This window comes from Camelus dromedarius, chromosome 21, assembly GCF_036321535.1.
Source record: "Camelus dromedarius isolate mCamDro1 chromosome 21, mCamDro1.pat, whole genome shotgun sequence".
Taxonomy (NCBI): domain Eukaryota; kingdom Metazoa; phylum Chordata; class Mammalia; order Artiodactyla; family Camelidae; genus Camelus; species Camelus dromedarius.
In genome coordinates this window covers 21661406-21689390 of record NC_087456.1, presented here as the reverse complement: position 1 = coordinate 21689390, position 27985 = coordinate 21661406, and the positions used below count along the sequence as shown (strand labels likewise).

Sequence of the window (27985 nt, the reverse complement as noted above, 5' to 3'; positions counted from 1 at the left end):
AATCTGAGCCATTGGTTTGCTTGAACTATGTAATTTGACTACTGGATATTTTTTTCCAAAGATTTCTACTGAAAGGCCAAATGCTTCTAAGCAGACAGAGTCTGAACTCTATACTTTTGAGTGCCCAGTTTACCTGACACCTGAGAGGTCAAGAACTTTGACAACTGCTGACTTAACCTCAAACTTTTTAACATCCGTGTGTTTATCAACAAAGAAACCTCCTAGTCACTGGATCACGATGCAGGTTGCATTACTGTGTGAGGAGAATGAAAAATAAATTTCCATAATAAAAAACAATTTTTTATTCTAACCAGAGTTAACATGTTTCAAGACATTCACATGTGGTCAACATCCTTTATGAAAATATCTGTAGGTTCAGCCAGACCAGACAGTGCAGTCCCTTCCTTCCACCTGTACAGAAAAATGTCAACACGCAGGGGACGCTCCCAGCTGCTTTCATTCTGAGCAGTGTCCCTGTGGCCGGGCCCTAGGTCAGGTGAGGGAGCATGTCCTAGAAAGCTGCAGGTTTGACTTTTCTAAAAGGGAAAACCTTGGCAACTGGCAAGATATTAGGGCATGTTTTTATGAAATTTGACTCCAAAGAGTGATTTCTGCAATTATATTCAATAAATATACGTGAAGAGTAGTTCTTTGGAATACTTTCCCTGGCTGCTCTGAGAGAACACAAAACATGACACTGCTGGCCTGCCTGCAGACTTTTCAAACTTTATTTCCCACTTAAAACTTCATTGTAAAACTTGTCAAATAAACACGTCAAAACAAAATTAAAAACAAATTGTAGCTGACATCCAGGAATTGCAGCAATGTGTTGATAACAGCTCTTTTTCCATTACCAAGGAAAGAATTAATGTCCTTCACCTCTCAAGCCTCACTGGTGACTCCTGTTGTATTGATATATGCAGGCAGTGTTTTTATGCTTTTCTCTTGGCATCAGCAGATTCTCTACTAGAACACTGACCGATCACCACAACCATGTTTTAAAGACTGGAGGATGCAGAATGCTAGGGCAAACCAACTTCATGATCACATTAACATAAGCTCAGCTATATACACTTCAAATTGCAGTGCAGGATGAACACTGCATATCTAAATGGCTCATATATAAAATGTATAATTAAAGACTTACTTAAACATACACACTGTATTTATTAGATTCCTCTATGTTTAAGATACTGAGGACAATTTAACTGAATATAAAAGTTTAGTGAATTTGCTACTGTTCCATTATAGGACAATTAATAATGAGACTATGTCAACTTAAGTAGAATTTAATGGCTAAAGCTACCTTATGCACATCTATTAAACTAAGATGATTTTAAACTATTCCCTTAAATAATTTTTACATAAACAGATTTCTAAAGATGAACACAACACTCCTTTATAGGGAGTAGAGTTTTGTAAATATAAAGGATATGCAAAATACAGTATAAACTGCATGAGCTAACAGTAGCAAAAACACATTTTAATTAAAAATCAAAAACATATAAAAATATTAGCCTGAAATGGCAAATTTTCAAACACCAATCTGTGTAAAAATGTTTAAATAGTGATGTTATTCCAAAAATATATATTTTTTCTATTTGCAACAGTTTATAAAGGCAAACAGACACCTGCAATTGAGGTAGCAAAGCCAAATTCACAAACTTTGGATTATGAAAAATATCCTTTCTATGTTTTAATAGCATCTTTCATATAATATTAAATGAATTCTACTTATTTCAAAATGTTTAATTCACATGTATTACTTTACAAAACTTAATTTAAAATACTGCAAATGTTTGTTAAAAAGATACTTAGCCCTGAAAATTATTTCACATTCAAAATACTATACAGAAAAATCTGAAGTCACCATATATTACAGAAGGGCTATCTATTTACATATTCAAACGCAGTTTTCAAAGCTGAGGTTAAGCAAACCACTACTAATGGTCTTCATTAAACAGTGTCCACTAACAATCCTCCCTCTTCACAATTGACCAGAGGACCTTCACATCACGTAACTAGCAAATGTAACAGTGTTTTCATGTTAGAAAATGAATGACAAAATGAATCAAAAATTGAAAAGTCATCAAAAACCTTATAAAATCAATAGTATTCATTGCATTTGTAAGACTTTCCTGTTTTCAGATTTTTAAGGATTGAAAATTTCCTATTGGGATTCAAATTCTGATATCTTTATATTTTCCTTATGTTAATTATTATGATTTAATAAAAATAAAAATGGCTACATTAAAAGACTACTATTTGGCTCTATATATTCCTACCTCAAAAAGAAAAACATAAAGGTCCTGTCAGTGCAATGAAAGGTTCGTTTTGGATTTTTCCTTTTTTGTAAATGGAAGGCAGAATTGCAGAAGCATTCAGACAGTGCACTCGACCAGAATCAGTAAATATACGGGAAGATACGGTAAGGGACGCGCCGACAGTACTTCTCCCAGGCCACGCCGTACTTCTTCTTGCACTGCTGTTCATCCCGTGCCTCTCGGTGCACCAGCAACGTGGTGAAATAAATCACGTAGAAATAAGGCAGAATGTGACTAAAACCTGTGAGTAACAACAGTAAATAGTATTGGGTATTTTTATTTTCGCTACACAGTATTGTTTCCTGCCTTTCCCCAAATCCTCTAAAAACAGACTAAATGAGGAAAACACCTAAACCGGTTCATAAAATGCCACTGGTATGTAGCAGAAGGTAGGATTTGAATTAAAAGCTGTTCAGAGAAAAGTGATTCATCCATTCTCACAATCCTTCACAGTCAGGACATCTGTCCCTGTATTTAGAGCAAATCTCCCCGTGTGCTCCCCTCCAGTCCTTTGGGCAGCAGGACTGTCATCCAGCACCGCCAGGGCGGGGCAGGCACAAAACACAAACGAAACAGAATGTGTCTTGTCTTCTTAAGAACCAAAGTTCTTCAGAATCTGTATACACTTAGCCATGAATAAAAACTTAATTTCCACATATTCTGCTTAGAAAAAACCTACAAGGCACAATTTAAAACTTAAAATTCCACTTGCAGATGTTTTAGAGTAAAGCTTCAGGCTCTGAATCCCTAATTCCCTTCAGAAGCTGGAGGAATGAGGTGCCAGCACCCAGATGGGGAACGGGCAACCCCAACCTCTACCAGGTGACACCTAGACCCGATGAGGACACAGTACTCTGTAGGTGGCTGGAGAAGGAGCTGAACCAGTTCTCTTAAATGCTTACCACACGGAAGGGACCAGGCCAGGGCCATGATGAGATCACCCAAGTAATTGGGGTGGCGAACAAAGCCCCACCATCCAGAAACAAGAAGATTTTTTCCCGTTGAAGTATGAATGGTTTTTAAATCTATACAAAAATGAGAATACACTTTTAATGATCTCTAGACAAACAAAATCTTTATGTAGTGTAAATAATATAAATATAAACCAATACTTACGTGCAAGCTTTGGATCAGTGGGATTTTTCCGGAATGCATTTTTCTGGGAATTTGCACATCGGAAGATTACATATCCACAAACTGCAATTTTTTTAAAAATTTCATTTGTTAACAATTTAGATGTAATCTATATTTAAAAGCACATGAAAACTGACAACCAAGAATACTCAGCAAGGCTCTCGTTCAGATTTGATGGAGAAATCAAAAGCTTCACAGATAAAAAGCTAAAAGATTTCAGCACCACCAAACCAGCTTTACAACAAATGTTACAGGACCTTCTCTAGTCATCAAACCATAAGAAAAGAACAAAAATGAGAAAGGGGGGGAAAAAAGACCTACAAAAAGACTGCTTTGGCTGTCTGGGGTCTTTTGTGGTTCCTTATAAATTTTGGAATTGTTTGTTCTAGTTCTGAGAGGAATGTCGTGAGTATTCTGATGAGGGTTGCACTGGATCTGTGGGTTACTTTGGGTAGAATGGCCATTTTGATAGTGTTGATTCTTCCAATCCAAGAGCAAAAGAAATCTTTCTATTTCTTTGTGTCATTTCGGTTTTTGGTGTATAGGTAACATCCTTGGTTAAGTTTAATTCTAGGTATTTTGATGTTTTTGATGTAATGGAAATGTTTATGCCAGTTATAAAATTCTGGTTTTTGCAGTGAAGAAAAAAGTGAATGAAGGGCCGCAAATGGCAAAATATCCTTCTTTCTTACGGGTGAGTTGTATTCCATTACATATATATATGCTGCATCTCCCATTATCTATTCAACTACTGATGTGCACTTAGGATGCTTCCATATCTTGACAATTGTAAATAATGTTGCTGTTAATAGCAGGGTGTGTGTATCTTTTTGAATTAATTCTTATTTTGTGATTGGCTTTTTATTCCTTTGACAACTATGTAAGTTTAAAAGCTAAAGCTCTAAATATTCTTAGAAACAATGAAGAGTACATATATGTAAATTTAAAAATATATGGGCAGTTAAAAAAATGAGCTATCAAGGCATGAAAGACATGGAAGAAACTTAAAAGACAGATTACTAAATGAAAGAAGCTAGTCTGAGAAGGCTTCAAGCTATATAATTGCAACCAAATGACATTCTGGAAAAGGTACAGCTAGAGAAACAATAAAAAGATCACGGTTTCCGGGGGTTTGGGGGGAGGGAGGGAGGGATGAATAGATGGAGCACAAGGGATTTTTCGGGCAACGAAATTATTCTGTATGATACTATAGTAGTGGCTACATGTCATTATGCATTTGTCAAAACCCATGGAATGTACATCATCAAGAGTGAACCCTAATGTAAACTATGGACTTTGGTTGATAATGATGTACCCATGTTGGTTCATCGATTGTACCAAATATGCCACACTGATGAGGGATGTTGCAGGTAGGGGAGTATATACATGTGGGTGGGGAGAGCTATGTGTGAACTCTCTATTTTCTGCTCAATTCTGCTGTGATCCTGAAACTGCTCTTAAAAAGTAGTCTATTAATAAAAAAAAATTAATTTTTAAAGAAGAATGGAAAAAATTTCATTTAACAATTTAGATATAATCTATATTTAAAAGCATATGTAATTTCACTAAGAAGATATTTCTTGATAAATTTGTGGTATAATTTATACAATGGAATACTACTCGGCCATAAAAAAGAATAAAATAATGCCATTTGCAGCAACATGGATGGACCTGGAGATCATCATTCTAAGTGAAGCCAGGAAGAGAAAGAAAATACCATATGATATCTCTTATATGTGGAATCTTAAAAAAAAAAAAAAAAAAAAGACAAATGAACTTATTTACAAAACAGAAGCAGTCTCACAGACATAGAAAGCAAACTTATGGTTACCAGGGTGGGAAGGGATAAATTGGGAGTTCAAGATTTGCAGATACTAACTACTATATATAAAATAGATAAACAAGTTCATACTTTATAGCATAGGGAACTATATTCAATATCTTGTAGTAACTTATAATGAAAAAAGAATATGAAAACAAATATATGTATGTACATGGATGACTGAACTATTATGCTATACACCAGAAACTGACACAACATTGTAAACTGACTATACTTCAGTTTTTAAAAAAAGTTATTTCTGTGCTCTGAGGAAATTTCTAAAGTACCGAATAGCTTGATTTCTTAAAAACAGTTCAAAACCTCTCAATCTCAAGACGTCAAAAGAAGATGCGATCCTGATGTCTCATTATCACAGTGCTTTCATTATCCACCTGGGGAATACCCTGAAGGCAAAACTAACAGGTACAGTTACATCCATGAATAAAATCTGATGTAGCCCATGTTACAATCAAATCCATACTGGAATTCAGTATAATCAATCACCTTTTAGTTAGGGTATCTACCGGCCATAACGTGAACACTTTATTAATCAAACTGTAGCTCAAAGTCAGTCCCAGAACAACTTGCACATAAATACATGCCAAATCTCACTGCAAGCCTACAAATTGATAGCTTCACTTCAAATGTCAAAATTATAGGCCCTGACCCATCACTGACTATTAACTGTTATATTGTTAGCCCTCAATAAAGTAGTAATAAATAACATTTTTAGCTCAACTGTAAAATATACATATCCTGTCTTGAATAACACACAGGCATGTGTTGGCCAACAATGAAACTAAATCTCAATTATAAATAATGGCTTGAATTTCTTCTACCATGGATACTAATTAGTGTAGCAAAACTAGCAATATTTGAAGTGCAGTGCTAATTTTCCCTGCCTTCCCTCTAGAGGATGTGCTTAATGAGCAGTGTAACAGAAGAAAAGCCATCCTGAGGCTAATCCACAACCGCCCAGCCAAATGCACTCTTCACTCCTGCCCTGACCCCACCCCGGCCCAGGTGTTCCCTCTGTCCGACTTGACCCTGTCTCCCCATCCCAGTTTTACCCACTACGATTCAGATCAAACACCTCATCCTCCAATAAGTTCACACTAAGACAAGAAGTTCTCTCTACCTTAAACTCCCAGCATATCTGGTCTGTAAATCCCTCTCACAGACTCTTCACACACCTCATACCAGTGTCTGAGTGTCTTATTTCTCCAGGTAGAGTGTAAGCTCTATGAAGGCAAGACCAATCTTCTTACTTTTTAAGATGCTACCAGAAAAAGCAGGCACTCAACAGAATAAGCATGAATCATTACTAAAACAGTAAAATTTTAAATCAACTTATTAATTTAAATTAAATTTAATAAATTTTAAAACTAAATGGTTTGTTTAAAATTATGTTTAAAGAACTACTAAAGAATCCATAGAAAGAAACATCCATTCTCTTTGCAAGATGCAAGGATCTTTTTATTACTCAACTCATCCATCACAGATTACTTCAAACTTGAGCTAATCATGGGCATTTAAAAGGTCATGCTATAAATCTGGAGATAACAGGGCACAAAAGACTCAGGACATAATATTTAATACACAGAGCCTGAAATTAATACTCACGTTTCAGAGCAATGATTAGAGAAGCCACTGGCCAAGACAGTTCATTTGGATGATGGACCAAATAAAAGGCTTGCAAGCTATAGCCGAATGGAACCCACACTAAATCTCCAAAAGCCAGCATGAACCCAAATCCATCATGGATAATGTCCATGGTTGTCAATAATGCTTCCTATAAGTGTATAGAGAGGAGAAAAAATTTTTAAGTTGGGGGAGAAAAGCTTCTATGTTTAAAGTATTGAAATAAAGTACAAGTTTACAGTCAAATTTATAAAGGGAAGGCACACCAACCAAAACCATTTAAAGGTGGGAGTGGGGCCCTGGTTCCTCGGCGTGCGCATCACACTAAGTCATTCTGCTTCATCTCCTGTCGCTCTGCCCTCTCGCTCCATAGTCCTTAAACTACAGGCCCCCTCTGCCCGGAACACCCTTCTCCCACTTCAGCTGAAGCCTGCCCTGTGCTGCCTTCCCCGACCCTCCCCGTACACGAGGCACTTCTCAGGCGCCCCACCCGTGGGAGCCCAGAGCAGTCGTGTGACCGCACTGTAACTAAGTGGCTCTCTCCACTGGAAGAAAAGGTAGAAGAAAGGGAACACGTGTTTCCACCTGTCGCCCCTCCGCTGAGCACACATGCACCAACCTAATTTCTGGTCACGATCTGGCTTTTCATGTCACTTTTCTGTTACTCGGCAACATGGGAAACGGCCTGCTTTACCACTCAGGGTAAATTAGGAAGTGAACGCACTCTCTTGTGGATCTGGTCAGCATGAGCCAGCAGCCAGGTCCCCTTGGACCCAGATACCTGCAGGCCCAACTCCAGAAAGTGGAGACCACCAAGGTCAAAACTCAGGAGGTCCAGCCCAAGGACATCTCTAACCTGCCTCTGACTCCACTCCACACCAGCCACTAGAAAAATTAGCAAGTATAAGCTCTGCTGAAGTATCAGTGTTCTAGGTAAAGAAAAAGAGTGATGTCTCCAAAGAGCATTTTTTTCCAGAAAGAAAGCAAAAAGACGATGGAACAGAAGAATGGATGTCATAACCTCTGGGCCCTATGGCTCACACTCTGGTCCAGAGTGCCTATGTGTACGCACATAGGCTCTGAGACCTGCAAGCTGACTTCCTGGGCCAAAACGGGATAAAGGTGATAAAAAGACAGCAGCGGGTAAAAAAGCAGACCAATGATAACAACAAGGGCACAAAGTGGGCAGGGAGTGAGGGGACAGGATACAAAGAGCTGGTGCCAGGCAGGGGCAGGACCCTTGGTTCCTGGGACCTCAAGGGATTTGCAGCTCAGCTGGCAGAGCTCAGAGGAAGGGCCATTCATATTTAAATTAGTATTCACAGTTTAAGGTGTGGCACATTAACACACAGAGGAATTTCTATCATCTAGCCTAATAAGAAAATTATTATCTATGAATTGCCCAGAAATGTGCCAGATACTAAAGAAAACCATAAAATTAAGTCTGTTCTTCAAGAAGCTTACTATAACCTGGCCGAGATTCTGATAACATATTAAAAAAAAAAAACAATCCACTCTAATCCACTATCTCTGGTGAAAAATTGCCTTAAGAGTTTTACCTTAAGATATATTTTCTATGAACAGAAGTCAATGTTTGTCTAAACCTCTAGAAAATATGAATTTCTAAGTCACTTAAAAAGTGACTACCACTATATGACAGAAAGCTAGATGGGAGAATCACTAATCATGGCCAAGCCATCAGATAGGAGGTTAAAAAAAAAATCTGAGGTGATAAAGCAACAGAGAAGTATCATCTGACTTATAAAATGCAATCTACCACCTTCTTAGGAGCTATTTATTACATACTAGCAAAAAGACCGGTAACTGGTAAGACTAAGTGCACTTACAAGAGTTGGGTTTTTGTTTGTAAATTTCAAAGGCAGATTTAATTCTGAGTAGTCAGAATTGTCGGAGGACTCTTCTCAGACGCTCTCACCATCTCTAGAGCTTCCAGGGCTCAGCCCAGGTTTGTGTTAGGTGGTAAGAGCTCAACAAGAATCCGAGTGTGGCTACTTGTACTTGAGGTCTGCTCACCTCAATGAGGTCCTCATCTTCTCCCCAAGAAAAGGAAGATTATCGACCTATCAGTATCAAGTTCTCAAGGTCGTTACAACTAAATATGACCAAATACTAGTTTTTTAAAAATGCCTTAAAGGAGATGGACCATCTCTCAAAATGTCAGTAGACTGCCATGAAAACTTGTTTAGGAACATAATGTAGGGCTGCCAATTTTGTTTTTAAAAATTGAAAGAAAACTCAACTCGGAGTTTGGAGGAGATGATTACAAAGATAACAGTAAATATGATTAACAAAACAGTTGTAAAATAGGCCCAAGGAAGAAACTATTTTCAAGAGGAATATATTTAGTTGAGAGAGATTAGCAAACATTTACTAGTCTTCAGGTAGCAGAAAACACTGATGATGTATCAACGTATGAGAAACACCATGTATTAGGAATTTAGTTTTATTTAGATGGTTGCCTCAGTGTATTATGATTTGTGATTTTATATCCATCTTATTAGAGCTATTCCTTGTATTCTGAAACACCAACAATAAAACATCTCCCCTATTATTTAAGAACTAGTTGCCCCTTGACAAGCCAAAAAAACACTATCCTAATTTGATAATCTGCCCATCCATTTTCATCTGATTGAATAACTAAGAAATTGTTTTATTTATATGTATCGGTCACACTCACAAAGCCAAGATCCACAGACCTTAAATATTTAGCACCTGAAAAAGCAGCTAATATACATGGACGTATCACCAAATTCCTAGACGCCTAGCATCTGTCAGCGCTCACTGTGTGTCAGTTCAATGAGTCACATGGCCTGACATCTCCTTTAATCCATCACAAGCCGTGGAGGCAGGTTACATTCTCCTCATTTTTTGTGTAAGAAGCCGAGGCTCCGAGAAGTCAGGTCACTCACCCACACTCAATGTTGTCTGACTCCAAGGCTCTTAAAATGAATTACCTCATTCCAGAGAGCGTCCACCACGTAAAAGAGCTGGAAACTGTTGACCAAAATCATTGCTAAGGATGGAACAGCACGACCCTGTACCTTCATCTCAGCCAAAAGCATCACCAGGTTAATGACCACCTGAAATAAAAGGGGCAAAAATAGTTTCTAGGGACAGAGAGAGTAACTTCCTAGCTGAGAAGGCCACAGGTGCCACCTTAGCAAGCAGCCACCATCAGTGATAAGACATACCAACCTCATGAATCCCTTGATATAACACACTGAGGACACTTTTCTCCGTGGAGCTCTTGCCAGAGATGCATAACTCACTCCAGTCATGAGAAAACACTGGACTAACCCAAACTGAGGGACCCTCTCACAAAATAACTGACTAGTACCCTTCAAAAGTGTCAAGGTCATGAAAGACAAGGAAAGCCACTACTGCAGACTAGAGGGGACTAAGGCCAAATAACAAGAAAATGTGCCATGGGACTCTGAGGAGGATCCTGGAGCAAGGAAACTCCAAAGGTGGAAAACTGGTGAAACTCAAATTAGGTCTGTGGATTTAATTAATAATACCGTAACAATGTTAATTTGCTGGGGTTTTTTTTAATTGTTGTTAATAATTATGCTATGGTTCTGCCAGACGTTAACATTGGGGAAAGTGGTATGAAGGAACTCTATTTTTACAACTCTCATACAAGTCTAAAATTAGGTCAAAATACATTTTTTTCTTAATAAATTCATCTACATTATTATTTTCCTACATGAACATAAACTGATACAATCAAAATAAAACAAACCCTTTTAATGTCTAATAACCTGTAACAGGGCATCTTAACCCTCTGGACTGTATATACAGAAAGAAAATATTTTAAGTAGACAGATTTATGGAAAGCTGTAATTATTCCTAAAAACATACCACCCACAAGCTTACTTTAAAACTGTCTACAATTCTTTCTAAATGAAAGACTAATTTGTACTACTGAACTGAAATTTTTAAAAAGTTTTAAAAAGGCATACCCATCCAATCAGTCCAGGGCGCAGTTCACAAAAGTATTTGAGATCAAAAGTACCAATCCGAGGATTTAACTCACGGCCAATGAAGAAATCATAGATGGCATTTCCTAAGAAGGGAAAAGTTCTTATCCAGACGGTATTCCAAACCCAATTATGAGGCTTTACAATTGCACTGTTGTCTACTATCCAGGGCACAATTCAGTCACCCCCAGGAGCCTGGCAAACAGCCAGCGAGGGAAGGCATGGTGGTGAGAGCCAAGAGGGACCACAAGGATGTGGGGACAGGGGAAGCTGATCCTATCTGGAAACATCCATGCTGCTACAAGCATGGGGCCCTTTAAGGCCAGAGTCCTGGGTTTTAAGGGAATTTGGAGCTTTTTTTTAAATGTAGACTCACAATTTTTAAAATATGCAACTTAATTTTTTTTTTGGTGCTTTAAATACTTTAGGTTAGAATCAACCAATTTCTAATTTCTATTATTTGTTGTTTGTTTTTTTAAAAGATGTTTACTATTCAGAACAAAAAATAGTATTTGTCATTATTGTTATGCTACTCATGTTACTAAAATGCTGTAAGTTCTTAAAACGTCTTATTGTCAGCAAGTGACTAAAATAGGAAGAAATGAATAGGGAAGTATGAGGGGAAAAAAAATCAAATAAATTTTCTTCCTTTTATCTTTAAATTTTTTCTTCATCTTTTCTCCCCCCCTACTTCTCTTGATCTCCCATAAACTAAAGCTAAAAGAGCCTAGAAACGGCTGCTAGGGGACCAGGGGCCATGCTCCTGGGACGCGTGTGTGGGCCCCATGCTCTAACACCGCTCACCAGAGCTGGCCGGCGACAGGTCATCCTGGGGCGCTTTCAAAGCCCTGGCGTAGAGATAAACACTCAGGACCACAGAAAAAACAGTGGCTGCCAGGGCAAACTGAAGGAAGTGACTGTACACATAACAAAGCTCTACGTCCCAGAAGACAGATGCTCCAGTGAGTGCAGATGTCAGGATAAAAGCATAGAATCCTTAAAAAAAGGGGAGGGGGAGGGGGAAAAATTAATGTTAACCCAGTGTTCATGTGAGAGTTATACCATTATAAAACAATGCAATGTTATTTCATTATTCGGGCTAAATACACACAAATATGTGAACAAGCAGGACCGCTGAGGTTAGTAGCCTTCACTGTAGATGTCATTATCTCTCACACAATTTTTCAAATATTTTAACATACTTAAGTTATTCGTTTTCATTGTGAACAGTCATCTGTTTTTAATTTAAGAGAAAGCTGAAAAGAAGTGCACAGAAAGTCACTACTGAAGAGCTGAAAAGAACCTCAAAATTCACATAATCCAAACCCTCAGGCCCAAAGTCAAATGGCTAATTATTGACAGAGCTGGGCCAAACACATTTTAAAGTCTTTAGGGCAATCTTGGTGGTTATAAATCATAAATTTTTTTACCTGAAATAATTTATCACTACGGGTTTCAAATGATCCTGGTCATATTCTGCCTCCCAAACACAGATCTCAAGACCCTGCCCTTAAAGAAGAGGTCACAACACAAATGCCCCCCATGGCCAGGCAGGCAGCTGCGAGGATGTCAGGGAGGGACTGTGGGGCCAGAGACATTCATTCCAAAGTAAAAAGCACCCACGAGGACCCACAAGAGGAACTCCTGTTCTGAGCCAGCCCTGCTACACCTAATAGACAGGGGCTGAGTGTACTGTTGGCTTTTTTTTTGACTCAAGAAATAGTCTTGCTTTCAGGCACTGAGTACCTCCAGAATCTGTTCTCTGAGTAAGTCGTCCAGTTTTATGTGAATAAAAACAGTCAAACACAGAAAAGAGGTAGATGTTACTTACAAAAGAATTCTAAAATCAAAGCTTTTGTAAAGTAAAATGGTCATCTCTAATTTATTATTTAAATCCACATTTTCCACATACCAGGTTTACTCCAAAGAGTAACTTCCAACTTTTTCGACTTTTTAACTTCTTAAAATATTCATTTAACTCTCATAAAATTTATGAATATGAAAGAAAAGGACTGGTAGAGAAAGCAGTGTCTTGCTCTCTGGCCTACGTGGATGAAATTACTCAAAACGTCTTAGGGCTCTCCTTAGTTTACGATGGCACAATCCCGTAATGAGAAATCTCTTAACAGCAGGACCAGTAACCAGATGAGGAAATTTTAAGAAGGATCAGACTAGCCCAGCCACTGCCTGCTCCTCCAGCAGCTCCAAGTCCGGGAACTACTGGGCTCAGTCTCAGAGGGAGCCTCACTCACCCTCAAAGGGAAGTGAAAACAGAAAAGAAAAGCACTTAGAACAGAAGTAAATGGGTACCTAGAGAGAAGCCCACAGAACATGAGTATCATGGACCTGATGGCGAAAACCCCATCTCTCCCCAGACTCGGCCTCACTGGGGTCGCAAGGCACACAAGACAGGGTGTGTCAGAGATTCTAAAGCTGGTTCCAGCAGCAAGGAATCTGGTAAAAGTAAACAGAATATCTGACAGTTGCAGCAAATAAGTGTTAAGCAGGGGTCAGGGACTGAGCTAGCTTCAAGTTTTACACACTTGGCACAAAAAGCAGAGGCATCAAAAATATCTTTGGCTTCCCTTTTAGAGCCCAGTAGAGTGATTTCAGAGACAGTGGATGCTAGGTTAAGTCACTGAAAAAGTACCCAAAATTAGAAAGGTGAGAATTGATAGGATATCAAAAAGGCCAAAGATTAAAATTTATAATGTAATTCCCAAGAAAATGAAAACAGTCTACTCAATCCAGTTAAAATGGAAAAACCTTTTAAGGATAACTACACTATATACATATTTCTTAAAAGCAAGTTAACTGTACTTTATCAAAGTTGGCAAAGTTGGACTGATCTCTTACTCAGCACACACTCTACCGTCGGAGGTCCCAGATCAAGAGGGACAATGTCTGCCCACTTCCCGAGATGCTCAGGGCTCCTATCCACAGCGCCTCCTACAGGCCAGCCACTTCCCTAGCACCAAGGGGACACAGGCACGTCCCAGCCCACAAGCTGCCTTCTAGTGAGGAGACCCCAAAGGTCAGACAAGTACACTGATGTCAGGAAGGCCTGTCGTAGAGGAAAATAAAGCAGCGTAAAGGAAAGGAAGGGACTTGAGCACTTCTCTGAGCAGAGATGTGACAAGGATGAAGCCGCGGCCATCTGACATTTGGGGGGGGAAGTTTTCTAGGCAAAAGCACTGAGAATACAGCCTAGAGACAGCCCCGAGGCCAGTGGCTGGAGCAAATGAGCAAGGGCTCCCGAGGGTGGGAGTGGCCAGGAAGCCCACGTCAGTGCAGGACTTCCTGGGCCGTGGGAATGACTCAGGATGATAAAATACATAGACAAAATTGCTTCAGTGAGTGATAAATGCCACTAAGAAAATAGAACCGGAGAGTGAGAAAGTGAGGGGCTACGTTACTTTACATGGCACAATTTTTACATATTGGCTGCAGGTGTGAGCAGTTTCTCTGCGTGCCCTTCGGACTACGGAGAGAGAATTTACCATTTACTGCTCTGGTGTAATCGGCTTTGACAGTTTAAAGAGTACAATACCCAAAAGTCTGAGCTATCAAGTTACTGATTTGAGTCTTTAAAGAAAAAAAAAATCACCATTTAATCTGTACTTGAGTCTTCTTCCATCAGTGAGAGGTGTTCCTTCTACAACCTTAAAAGAAAAGGTTTGTTTTTAATTTTAAAGTTTAAAAAGCACACTTTACCATGATATATATGTCTTGTAATATCACTTACATTTCAACATGCCCAAGAAGGATCATCTTTTAGTAGGAAAATTCAGTAACAAGTTTCAGAAATCTTCATGGCATACCCTTTGATGAAGGAATTCCACCTTCAGGAATTTATCCCAAATGTAAATCTAGTGGATGACTTCTCAGTGTACTGAGACTATGGCAATAGCCACCCTCTCCCAACCATCCACGTCTCACCACAAGACTAAATGTGCTTTCAAAAACTTGTATTATCTAGTCAATCCCTAGCTCAAAGCTCTTCAGTGACTCCCCAGTGCTTACAGAACAGAATACAACTCCACTGTCTTACATTTGTGCTGTCCTTTCAATGGGGTTCAACCCCACTTACCCAATCTGCTATGGCCCATGTGCTTCTGATGACATGTATTCATACACTCCCTTGCTCTGCTATTTATACATACATGCTCACCTAGGTATTCAATATTTCACATGATTCTTTTATCTCCAATAAGAGACAGAGGGCACTTCCTGGATCAGACCATTTCTTCTCTTCATTGGATCACCCACAGCATACCCGTACAAAAGGTACTCAAGAAACACATGACTTGAATGGGACGAGTTAAAATAGAAAAGTCCATTTGCCCAATGCAGCTACATTTTATTCCCCAAAATAACTATTCAGAAATGTGGCAATTCATTATAAACTGTAAAATACTAACATGGTATCATTTGTCTTGGGCTAAACTACTTTACCCTTTCATTAGCTATGAAAGGGAACCTAGGGAAAATGTAGTATTTGTTTACAGATTAGCAAAACCGCACATGCTAATTTCAAATGATCTCTATCTAGTAAAGGTATCTAACAACTACTGTGTTGGGTTTTAGTCTGTGAAGAAAAAAAAAGATATATATAGGGGGAAGGTAATAGTTCAGTGGTAGAGAGCATGCTTAGCATGCATGAGGTCCAGAGTCCAATCCCTAGTACCTCTACTTTAAAAAATACATATGTATATTTTAACCATCAAAACTGCTTTTCTCAATAAATATTGTCTAGTTTGAACTAGCTTTACCTAAGTTTATCTGAATTTGTGACTTTTACTCTAGAGCCTTCTCATAAAAACACCTGAAGGTTCACATTACTCAAAATTCTCTCTAGAGACAATAATGTCATGGTGAGGTTCCAAAGTATTGAAAGTCTGCAGCTCTGTCCTCCTGTCATTTGCCACATTTGCCGCTCCTAGTAAAACTGATCCTTTGGTTTACAGCTGGCAAACTTGCAAAGCCCTAAGAATAAGATCTTTAAATGAATTATTTATTGATTAGGGAATCTTGTGTTCCAAATAAACTATTTTACTGAAAGAAGAAAAAACTACTTAGCAATGAGGACAAATTTTAAAGACATTGCCTGAATTTTAAAAGAACATTAAATGTTCCTGACAACAAATTTCTGAAAGAGATGAAAACTGGAAACTCACCATATTAAAAAAAAAAAAAAAAGTTAAAAGATACGGACTAAAGTCCACTGAGCTCAGTAGCTTATCAGCTGATAATTTAAAATTCTACATCTGAAATGACATATACTAAGAAGGAATTTTTCCCCCCAATAACCTCTATCATGAGTCACGATATTTTGCAGAATAGCGTATCCTTTTCTATTTGGTTTGGAAAGGCACACAAGAACCCTCAATCAGATTCTTAAAGTTCTGCTTAGTAAGCAAGTGTTACAGATACAAGAGTAAAGGCTTATTAACAAACTGCAACTAAGTTAAGTTTGGGCAGTTATGACCAAGGACAGCTTTTAACCTTAAAACTACTATAAATGTCTATGTAAACACGGGAGCGAAGGGAAGAAAGTCTCATAAAACTATACACACCAACAAAACCTTACCTTCCCAACTGGTAGTAAGTAGAACAGAGCCTGAAGGAAAAACCAGAGGAGGTAGACCCCAAACACTCTGGTTTCCCATAACTCATACAAAGCTGGCAGAGGCGGCGGGAAATTCAGAAGGCTGGGCTCTCTCTGTTTACACAACAACAGCAGCAGGAAGAGGAAGGCAGGCAGGCCAAGCATGATGAGAAAAACACCTGCAAACCATCAGTGAACATTCAAGGCTCTAATTTCAATCCAGGTTGTTCTGTTTTATTTTTTTCAAGAATCACTTGGGTTTCTAAGGTCAGAACTCAAGTCTGGCAAGCTGCTTGAAACTAGTTCCTAATGCATCATCAGAAAGTCCTAACCAATCTCTACCTGTCACATCCTGTAGGAAAGCAACCACAGGCATCAAAGTAGTAAAACCGCAGATGTCCAGCACTGAACAGCTAAATCCCACCTCGGAAACCAAGCTCTGAAATGTTTAAAATGCAACCACTTATGGGAACAAACATGCTGAAACTCCAGCAAACTGAAGACTGGAACATCTATAAATTATTGGTCTAATCTTTAAAAAGACAGAAACTTTATATCCCTAAGTTTCTAACACTTAAAATAGTATCACATTCATGTAATACGTGTGCAGACTTTTAAGTGATGCTGGACACCGTCTTTAACAGATAAGCTAGCCAAGAGTTATAACTTACAGAATACAAAGTAGTTAAGCCATGCAGGATTTTGAACCAGCTGAACAAGAAGCACTTTTTTTTTTTTTTAACTAGCTCTTAAAATCTCACCAGCTCCACCCACTTAATAACTCCAAGCCTCTGAATGCTTTAGATCTTTGACCCTCATAAACAGCCCACCTAACAGGTAGGGGAGACACCATGACCTCCCTGGACACATGCAGCTTATTTCCACTGCTACTGCCAAGCCTGGGCTGTCACCTCCAGTCTAATTATTAACAGATTTTCCAGTCACTTATCCTTCACCAGCCTTCCCACTTACAACTCTCACACTAACCTTCCTTTTGTCACTTCTTTGCTCAAAATCTATTGACAGGTTGCTAAAAGTCTTCAATGCAGCCACAATGGCACCCTTATCCTCAAAAATGCTCCACTCAGGCCTTCGCACCTGCTGTTCCTTCTAACTAAAAACTCTTCCCCAGGCTCCCCCCTGGCTCATTAGCTGGCCTGCTTCAGATTTCTTCAGAGAAAGCCTTTCCTGTTCACTTTATAGCAACCACTGCTCACATACCCTGTCTGCCCTCCCTTAGCCGGTTCTGATGCCTACCAGGTACTCCTCCAAACTCTAACTTCTTTGGCTGTGGGCCTGCCGCTTCAAAGGTCCTCAACGATGTAGGTCCTTTTGTAACAATCTTTTCTTCCTTAGAATCCAGTTCTTTTAATTTGCTCTCTTCTCTTCTTGGACGAAGGCTGTACTGTGTAGATAGATAACTACTTTCTTGTGACAACGGGAATTTTTCCTATTTAAAAAGTAAAAAGTATTAAATATCTGTAGTCAATAAATATCATGAGTGCTACCACATTAAGTAATCCAGCATCTCAATACAGTCATATACTAATAAGAATAAATTTGGTAAATTATATTCAGTCTTAATTGAAGGATAGAATTTTAGAAAAGATAGTAAGAAAAATTATGGTTTCCAAAGTCTTCTTTAGAGAAAGTGACTTTAACAAAGAAAACAATTACCTGAGATGAGAAAGACACCGTTTGGGCCTGTATGTTCGCTTGCGCCTGCGTGTTCGCTTGCGCCTGCGTGTCCCTGCGCGGTATGTCATTCCGCTCTCTGTGCTCAGGCTCCCCATTGTATCTGCTGATGCTGTTTCCAAATGGCTTCTAAATTGAAAAATATGAAACATTTTAACCATAAGAATGGTAACTTAATAAAAATGAACATGATGGTAAAAATTTACTATTTGAAACCACGCAATAAAACAAACTCAAGAGTTTCACAGCCTTAATGCTAAAGAATTTCAGCCTACTTTTATTAAAAATGAAATGGAATAAAATTAACTAGAATTTTCCAATATTCAAAATCTTTCCCAATCTTGGATCTTTAAACAAAAGTAGACCAAATCTTATCATTTCACTGTTCAATAACAAATGCTCCAAAAATATTTTCTATGAGGCAGATAAAGTTAAAATTGATAAATTCATTAATTGACTTAAAAAAGAGGAAAAGACATTCACTGCCCCAAAATAGCTAATAATGAGAAATTAAGAAATAGTGGGCAGAATATAAAACTAAAAAAAAAAAAAATAGTGGGTATTTATGGAGTATTACTAGTAGTAACCTACAAACTGCCTATTTTCTGAGTTTCATCTATCTGCCTCATTTTTATTTAACCTTGAATTTTCTCTCCCTTAGTCTCTTTTCTTGAATGCTCATTCTCTTCAAGCAGTGGAGGGAGGGAATTTCTTTTCAACTGTACAGAGGAAGTAATTTAGCTTACAGAACAATATCTAGGCAATGCATGGCTGAAATCTGTAACTTTGCTCCTTTAAAGTCACTGACAAATTACAACACTAATAAACCAATAGGAGGAAAACAAATTTAAAAAGGCAAGTACCCTCTGGGAAGCCAACTGGCAAAAGACAGCATTAATGTAGCGTAAAGTTCTAGTTCAAATCAAGGTCTAATGGAGCTGTGATTAGCATTCAACATATACTTAAGTTTACCAAAGTGCCAGTGAGCTACTTAGCAGCAGTCTCACCTAAAACCTGCATTCTGTTTTCCAAATGTCCAATATATAATCCATAGCAACCACAAATGCAATCCTGTAACACAGCCAGTCAGCTGACCCTAAACTGTACTGACTGCTAATTGACAGGATACTCGCACAGTGAGGCAAAGTATCACAAAGACCACAATTAGGAGTCAAAAAGAACAAGCATAATGTGATGTCAGAGCTACATGTAGCCTAAGGCATCACCCCATCCTCAACTCAGAAATGGGTCCACGGTGAGCCCGGGGCTCGAATGGTGAGGAGCAAAGCCAGTCTGTGGCTCTTGGGTCACTAGGACTATAAGGAGGTTACACTGCAAAAACATAGCGGTCACTAAAAGCTAAAAGTCAAATGCGACAGAAAGCATACAGCATCTATTCTTTAACCTGAGTCACCTGACTAGTAAAGACGGCCACTAACAGAATGTTCAGACTCACCAGTAATTATTAGTTAAAATGGTGAGTTGAAAATCTCTGATAATCAGATTGGCCCAAAGAAGAAAAAATTATTATTACACTCAGAATGAGAAAATGGTCATTCATACTCTCCTCATACTGCTATAAGCTTTCTTGAAGCAATAATGTACTAAAAGCCTCAAATCTGCTCTATCCATCTGACCTAGCAGCTCCACTTTTAAGAATTTATCCTAAGGATGTTGTGTAAGAATATTTGTTTATAATAATGAAAACTTAGAAAGAAAAAAAGCTAAACATCTTTCAGTAAGGGAATTAACAATTACATTACCTCTGTATGATTTATGATATATCTAAACAATACCGTACAACAACAAAAGTGAGGTTGAAAATGTAACATAGCAGGTTATTCCCATTATCTTAAAATTTAAAAATCTGACTCAAAACGCTATGTGCATAATCCAATTTATTAAAAATTGGTGTGCATTTTATCCAGAAGAGGTAATGTTAAGTGAATTCAAAAATTACCTTTATTCTTTTTATTTATAATTTCTATTCGGTCTACTGTCTAAAATATTCATTGTGCAAGGTGCTACAGGCCCTGCACTCCCTGATATTTCCAAACTTGAACCTTGAAAGTAATTCTATTAAAAGTCTCATCTTTGAATATAGAAAAAGCAATCAACTATGATAGTAAGAAAGCAAGAATATGGTTTTTTGTTGTTTTTTTTTTAATGGAGGTACTGCGGATTGAACCCGGGACCCTGGGCATGCTAAGCACACCCTCTACCACTGAGCTACACCCACCCCCCAAGAATGTTTTTATGACAGTTATGTCTCGTTACTTAACACATGAACATTTATACACTATAAAAAAAAACGTACTCCGTTCAATCTATAATCTACATCTATTTCAAATTTAAACATTGTTTTTTTTAACCACAATATTAAACAGCACTCTTACAACTTAAAAATACTCTTTTTCATGGTATTTAAAAACATTAAACCTTCTATTCTTCCAAACGTTCATTTTTTTAAGTAATCTTCCAAAGTCATTCCCTTTGGTTTGACATTTCACTGACATTTTAACTTGCAAATAACTTGAGAACATACACACACAAAGGGGAAGACATGTTCTGGGTGGACTAAACACTGTAAAAGGGCGGAGATCGCCCAAGACACGCACCAGTACCAGCGGAGTCAGTTTAACTTCCAGTATTTCCTTCCTTGCTTCCTTAATGTCAACCTGGTGCGAAGCAGAGGCGGATCGGCGGGAACCTTTAAGGAGCCGGCCAGGGGACCTCGAGCGAGACCTTGAACGGCTCCCTCGGCGTCTGGAGGGAGAACTGGAAGTTGAGCCACTTTTCCTTTGCCTGAAGGAGGTTAAAGGCTGGAGGGGGAGGAGAAGGCAGAGCTTCACCAAAAGCCGTAATGCACACAGGCAGGCAGACCTGCACTACAGGAGGGCAGCAGAGGCAGTGATTGGCACCGCTGACTCTAAAACCATCCCGGGATCGCATGGGACCTGAGCATCTATCAGAGACCAGTGACAAATGCGCCATTAGTGACCCATCTCTCCTGAGACCAATGCAGCCTTTCCACTCCTCATTCTTCTTTGAAGGTATTGTCATGAAATGAATGTCCTAAACAAATTAGCTGTACATTTTCCCAGTAACACACACAAGAAGAGTTACAATTAACATTGATTAAAACTGAGGTGATGGGACAAAAGAAATCAGCACACAAACAATAACAAGAAAAGTAGTCCCACAGTTTCACTCTGAGCAAAACACAGTCAGATCTTGAGAACAAGTACAAGTCTGGATTACTTCGCAGTTTTCACTCTGCCCTCACCTACTCCCAGTGTTTCCAGAGATCCAGACCTGAGGAAGGCAAACCACCCCAGGCCAAATCCTTCCCACCACGTTGGTGTGGCCCAGGAGCTAAGAACGGCTTTGCAGTTTTCAAATGATTGCAAACAAAATCAAAAAGAAAAATGAAACTTGGTGGCATGTGAGAATTATCTGAAATTCAGATTCCAGTGTCCATGAATAAAATCTTATCGGAACACAACCATGCCCGTCCTTCCAGAGTGCCCAGAGCTGCTCTCACACTGCACGAACTATATGGCCAGTAAGCCTAAGATATTTCTAGTCTGTCCCTTTATTCAAAAACGTTGCGACCCCTGGTCTAGAGCACTCAAACTGTGGTCCACAGGCTGTGGGCTCAAGAACTATTTGTTCCCGATCTGCAACAAGGAATGAAATTGAGAAGAGGTGGGTAGAAATTTTCATAGCATTTGGACAAACTAATTTTATGTCTGTTAAATCTGACATTAAAAAGTTAGGGCTTTTATTTTCTGTTTTTTTAATCTGTCTAGTAACTCATTTTTATGGTATTTTACATAAGTACTTATACACTACAGATAAGATCTTTTCAAGCTCAGGTCCTCAGCAGACAGACTGAGAAGCCCAGGAACTCAAATCTCCTGATTAAATCATGGGTGTTCGGGATGAAGCCCAAACCCCTCCAGTTCTAGTTCCTGCTCAGCCCTCCCCTGGCCCTCACCCACACACCCTTTTGGGACTTGGCCGTCTATGTCCCCGACCTTAAGCCTTCGGCATGATGCTCACTGTGGAAGCCCCCCAACCCTCACCCATCACCCGAGTTTTTCCCCTCTGTCCTTATCACTCAGCTCTGAAAGCCATTCCCAAAACCCTGTGCCCTTCCCTAACCTTGATGTGCTCCAGGACCACCTGCAACAAATGATCACAGAATGACAGAGTGTATTAGACCAGGGGGAGGATGGATGTAAGTGTCCGACTTCTCCAGCAGACTAGGATAGAAGCTTCTTAGGAACAGGGAACCGTGCCTCACTCAGACATTCCCAGAGCCAAACACAGGACCTGACCCAAAGCAGGAGCGTGACCCTGTGCCTCCAAAGAGAGCCAGACCTGACTGTTCTACACTTAAAAACCACACCTACAGTGATTTCCCAATTATTATAAATATATTCCGTAAACCAAAGAGCACTTACCTTAATATCACTCTCTTTCAGTTCCAGTTCAGTTCCGTCTTTGTATTTTACAGTATAAAGCTGGGACCTGCTGTCGTAGCTCAGAATTTCTACTTCATAATAAAGGGAACTCCCAGGCCAGCGACCTCTTACCACTTCACCATCGGCAAATTTCCTACTTGGCATTTTTGAAAATCAGTCTGAATAGTTTAAAAAAAAAATGGGATCAGTGCATACACACTTACATTTGTCTTTTTTCATGGACTGAACACTAAAATACAACTTACCAAAATTTTTAACTGGTCAAGACTTTAGGGACAGAAAAACCTCTAGAGGAGAAGCTATACAACTTCTGTTTCAAAGGTGAGAAAACTGAGGCTTAAGGATGTTCACTGTTTTGTCTAAGGGCATAAAAACAGAGTCAGGACACAGAGGTGGTTCTTTCTGCTACACGGAACCTCACTGGGAATCACTTATACAGCCACTGTGGTGCAGGTAAGTGGCGCTAAGGATTAATTATGACAAAACACAAAGTCTGCACTTAGCAAAATGCTACCCACTGACAGCGGCTATACTTCTTTAATTAACAAGGCACAATCTCACAAAGGACACACATTTTCTGATTTATAAATGTACATTTGAGGGGGACATGTTCCAAGGCTCCCAGGCATTCCTCAGTGGATGCCTGAAATCCTGTGATACAACACAGAACCCTATGTATATACTCTGTTTTTTCCTATACATACATAACAATGCTAAAGTTTAACTTATAAATTAGGTGCATAAGAGGTTACCAATAACTAAAAATAGAACAAATATAAAACAATTATAACACTATGCTATAATAAAAGCTTTGTGAATGTGGTCAGTCTCTCTCTCAAAATACCTAATTGCACAAATTTAATGCTTTTTCCATCTTAACTAAGCACTTAATCACACACTAAAACTTTTGCAGTGTGAGGTGCAACAGCAAAGCTAGCACAGGTTTCTTTTTCCTTCATCACAATTTCATGGATAGAATACTTGCTCTTACTGTAAATCTTAGCATCCTCAGCATATGATTTTTTTCCCTTTCCTTATTAAGTTGAGAATTTTCACCTTTTCACTTAAAGGAAGCACTTTATGGCCTCTCTTTGGCATATCTGAATTGCCAGCATCACTACTCTCGCACCTTGGGGCCATTATTAAGTAAAATAAGGGTCACTCGAACACACGCACTGCAATACCTTGACAGCCCATCTGATAACCAGGACGGCTACTAAGCGACTAATGGGCTGGACACGCTGGACAGAGGGATGATTCACATCCCAGGCTGGACGGAGAGGGTCAGCACAAGCATTCTTCATGCTACCCAGAATGGTGCACAATTTAACACTCATAAATTTATTTCTGGAATCTTCCATTTAATATTACTGAACCACAGGTGACCACAGGTAAGTAAAACCTCAGAAAGCCAAACAGTGGATAAGGGGGGGAGGACTGTAGTCTTATAAAGGCTTCAAAAATGTATCTAATTTGTAATAAATTACCTTTATTAAAAAAACAATAAACTATGAAACAGGCCAGGAAAATAAAGGATGTATAACTAACATTACTATAACCTACCAACAGGGAGAAAAATAATTCTAAGTCTATAGTGAATAGCGAATTTGAGGTTTTCACAAAGCTTTGAAGTCTTACAGCTGAAGTCCCAAGCGCACACCAAGTAACTCAGCCAACTACAGCCCTGGGCCAGCACCCCAGCCCTTTTCTCTCAAGCCTACAGCAGACATCGACCCCCAGTTAGAACATTCCTTTCCACTGAACCAAAACAGGGCCCATGAGGGTTTGTATAAACAACACTCTAAGAAGCCACAAGCAAACTGCAGGAATTGCCACTTACATGAGGCCTGTTTGCCACCTTTTTTCAAACACTAACTGATTGCTGGGTGCTCCCCCAAGCAGATTCACGTTCCCAAAGGACAAAACAGAATGTCTCTAACACCAGTGAAATTAGCAGGGCTGAGTCTAAGAAGCAGACAGCAGGACAGAAAAATCTCTCCTTAAATCACCTTCATCTCACCAACTAAGCAATTTCCAAAATATCATCTGGGCATGTAAATATACATTCCTCCCCCAGCCTCTGCCAAGAGCTGATTACACAACAATAATAACATTGAAGAATTTTTGAAGACGCTCCCAGGTTAAGAAAGGAGAAAGTTAAATCACCCCTCCTGAGAAAAAGTCTTTCCCAAGCACATTTCTTCACTGCTAATCACCTGAGAAAAAGTTTAACAAGCTTCACTTGTTTAGATAGATAGTCACTAGGTCAGTAGATGAAAGAAAACCCAAAGGCTTATCTGGTGATTAGAGGATGTCACTCAATTTACACATTAGTGAAGAGAGTGCTTCTTTCCAGACCTACCTGAGATAGCATCACTGGGGTAATGAAAGGGTTTGGACTTGGAGTGTGGGGAGAGGAGCCCAGGAGTTCTAGGGATAAGGTCACATATGGCTGAGGAGTCATGGTGAGGGGAACTTAGGAAGCAGGGGACAGTGGACACCTTGAGACCCAGAGGAGGGGCACAAAAAAGGAAGGTGACAACAGCAAGTTTTGCCTATTTCAACACTGAGCTAGCTCTGGGCCTCCAAACACAGAAAGAGGAAGGAAATGTGCCCTCCTCTCTTCTCTTGTGCCCCGTCCTCCTCCTCGGACCCCCTAAAACCAAACCACTGTTATTAATACCAGTTCTCTGACATTGGTCAACCAGGGTTGGAAGAAGACAGTTACATCTTTCTCCACGAAGGTGCCTTTCAAGTTTCAAATCACTCTTTATAAACTTTTGAAACACAGTCCCTCAGGACGTAGGGACCACCTGGGTTTTTTAAAAGGTCCTTGAGCAGAGTCTGTACCTTTTTGAAAATGTATTTCTTGGCATCTTTCTGTTGTACCTATGACACACCACAGACATAGCATCTGTGCACAGGTCAATGCCATCGAGGTCATTCCATTATCAATTAAATATCTGAGGTTAAACAAAGTAAGATATCTGGTAGTTAGATCTCTAAACTTAATTTTAAAAAAAAATTAAGAATTGGGACTCTACAGTGCTCTTTCATGTGGTGGTTGAAAAAGAAAAAGGAACAAGCCAGGAGACCACTATCTTACACACAGACGTTCCCAAATATGAAACCACCATCATATGTGCACCCCCCACTTCCCACAAGAGCCACACACAACTGTCACACAGCACCTCACATCCTAATCCTGCTGGAGTGTATCAGCCAGGTGGGACAGAAAAGCCCCAGGACATTTGTGCATGTCATCATGCACTCACCTAATGGAGTCAAAACACATTAGGCTAGGCCTCCCTAGGAAGGGATGTTTCAGCCAAGAATGTTCGCAAAGAAAAATTTTGTTTACTGAACACAGTATCTTCATTGCCTATTAGCAGTGGAAACATGGGGACCCTCAGGCTTTTCTCTACAAGCCACAGGCTTGCTAACTCCAGTGTCAATTGGCACTGGAATCCTCACACATTTCAGCTCCAATATGTTACTGTTTATCAACACAACAGAATGTGCTATACTGTGCTGATCACAGTGTTACAAGGGCCTTTGGTCATCTTTCCTTCACTTTTCCAAATCAGTCTAAATGTGACAGATAAAGGGAAGCTCAGATGAAGTGTAACACACACCTGCGCCCAAGGCTGGCCTTCCAGGCAAAATGCAAACAGGACCCCTTGGCCTACCTTCTGTCTCCGCCACAGGATGCAAAAGAAATCCCACCTTCCTGGCTGTAGAGGCAGGATGACCTGACTTTTCCTCTAAGTAGTGTAAAGAACTGAAGGTAATAACAATTTCCCTCCTACTCACTCTTTTCTCTCCTCCCTAGCGAGTTCTCAGAAACTAAACTTAAACTAGACTTGCAACCCAGTCTAAATTAGCTCCCCCCACCATCCTTTCCTCCACAGCAGGTGCTACAAAATGTAATTAATTACAGATTTGCACATGTTTGTTTGCAAGGTCCCTAAAGGCTGGGACCAGGAGTGTGGGTCTAGCTGGGCTCTGGCCGCGTGCATAACCCTCATACAGCAGGCGAGCAAGCACACTCACTCCAGGCTGGTGAACCCTTGGGTCGCCCACGCGCTGTCCAATGTAGCTACTGGATCGTTCTGTGAGTAACCACAGCATGACTCCCGACCAGACTGTACAATCATTTTGGTGAACTGCCCGTCAACAGGCCCTCTGCAGTCAAGCGTTTACTAAATGTCCCTTACAAATGTCAGAAGGTGTCATTATGAAGTAATTTTTTAAGCCTTAAAAACGGGAAAAAAACAGGATCGAGCTTTAGCAGGAGCACGCAAAGCTGCCTAACTATCCGTTCTTTGTGCAGAAACACGGGGCGAAGGAATGCAACACAGGCAGTCAGCACTGGAGAGTCGCCAAACCGAGGTGGCCACGACCCTAAAAGGCCGGTGACAACCAGCGCAAATTAAAGTCAGTCTTGCAACCCCACTTCCCCGTCTGCCAGGCTGCCGCGCCTTTTCTGCCTCCCCACGAGCAGCGCCCGCCAAGGCACCCGCTAATCTGTCAAAAAGGCTCTCGGAGAGGGCGGGTGCTGCAGGGCGGGGACAAACGGGCCGGGGAGGGTCTCCCACCCACAAACCCTCCCCAGTCAACACCATTTTACTCCGACGCGGCGCGTCCAAAATGGAGGGAAATGTCCGCAGTTTAAGACCACAGCTCCATTTCCGCAGCTGGCCGGGCCGGGCGCAGGTCGAGCCTCGCCAGCAGCGGCCAGGACCGACCCGGATGAGGGGAAAGCGAGGCCTCGGTGCCAGGCCCGGTACCCCCGGGCCCACCCGCCGCGCCCGCCTCGCGGGCCTCCCCCCTCGGCCCCTCGAAGACCGCGCCGCGGGGAGTGGGGCGGGGGTCGGGGCGCTCACCTGCTCCAGGCTCTGGCGGGAACACAAACGGCTCCGAGAGAAACTCGGAGCAGCAACCCGGCGGCAGTCCAGCGCGCGCGACACTACCCCTCCGCGCTCTCGCTCTCGCGCCCGGCGGCCCCGAAGCCCGGGCGCGGGCGCGCGCGCCTCCCGGGCCCCGCCCCCCTCGCCTCGCCCCCCGCCAGCGGAGCTTCCCCAGGACTCCCATTGGCCTCTCGGCCTTTTGAATCATGCCCGGCGCTGTCGATTGGTCGCGTGCCGTGGCGCGTCCGCCCTGCCCCGCCCCACCGCGCGTCCCGGCCAGTGATGGGGGTAGAGGACCCGAGATGGTCCGCACCTGGTGCGGCCCAAAGGCCGTGTTAGTCCCGGTCTTATCTCAGCTGC

General features: G+C 40.6%; 2 protein-coding genes across 3 annotated transcripts in view; one reads left to right on the top strand and one right to left on the bottom strand.

Moving 5' to 3' along the window:
- Positions 1-297, top strand: part of DNAH14 (dynein axonemal heavy chain 14) — a 258985-nt gene extending 258688 nt beyond the window's left edge. Inside the window, exon 84 of the mRNA XM_031438276.2 lies at positions 62-297. Coding sequence (XP_031294136.2) covers positions 62-277 — 216 coding nt within the window. The 3' untranslated portion in view covers positions 278-297. The remainder of the gene's footprint in view (positions 1-61) is intronic.
- On the bottom strand, positions 279-27734 carry LBR (lamin B receptor). 2 transcript variants are annotated; one of them, XM_031438447.2, is made up of 14 exons: positions 27602-27734; positions 22695-22873; positions 20844-21047; positions 18208-18354; positions 17788-17980; positions 16513-16709; positions 14530-14584; positions 11727-11918; positions 10905-11008; positions 9897-10022; positions 6904-7072; positions 3441-3521; positions 3227-3349; positions 279-2565 (listed from the first exon to the last, which is right to left on the bottom strand). In XM_031438447.2, exons 2-14 carry the CDS (start codon positions 22857-22859, stop codon positions 2405-2407), a joined length of 1917 nt encoding a protein of 638 aa, XP_031294307.2. In that variant the 5' UTR covers positions 22860-22873; positions 27602-27734; the 3' UTR covers positions 279-2404. The 2 variants fall into 2 exon arrangements, with proteins under 2 accessions (XP_031294307.2, XP_064333339.1); XM_064477269.1 differs by lacking the exon at positions 27602-27734 and adding an exon at positions 22961-23385.
- Positions 27735-27985: the final 251 nt, after the last annotated feature.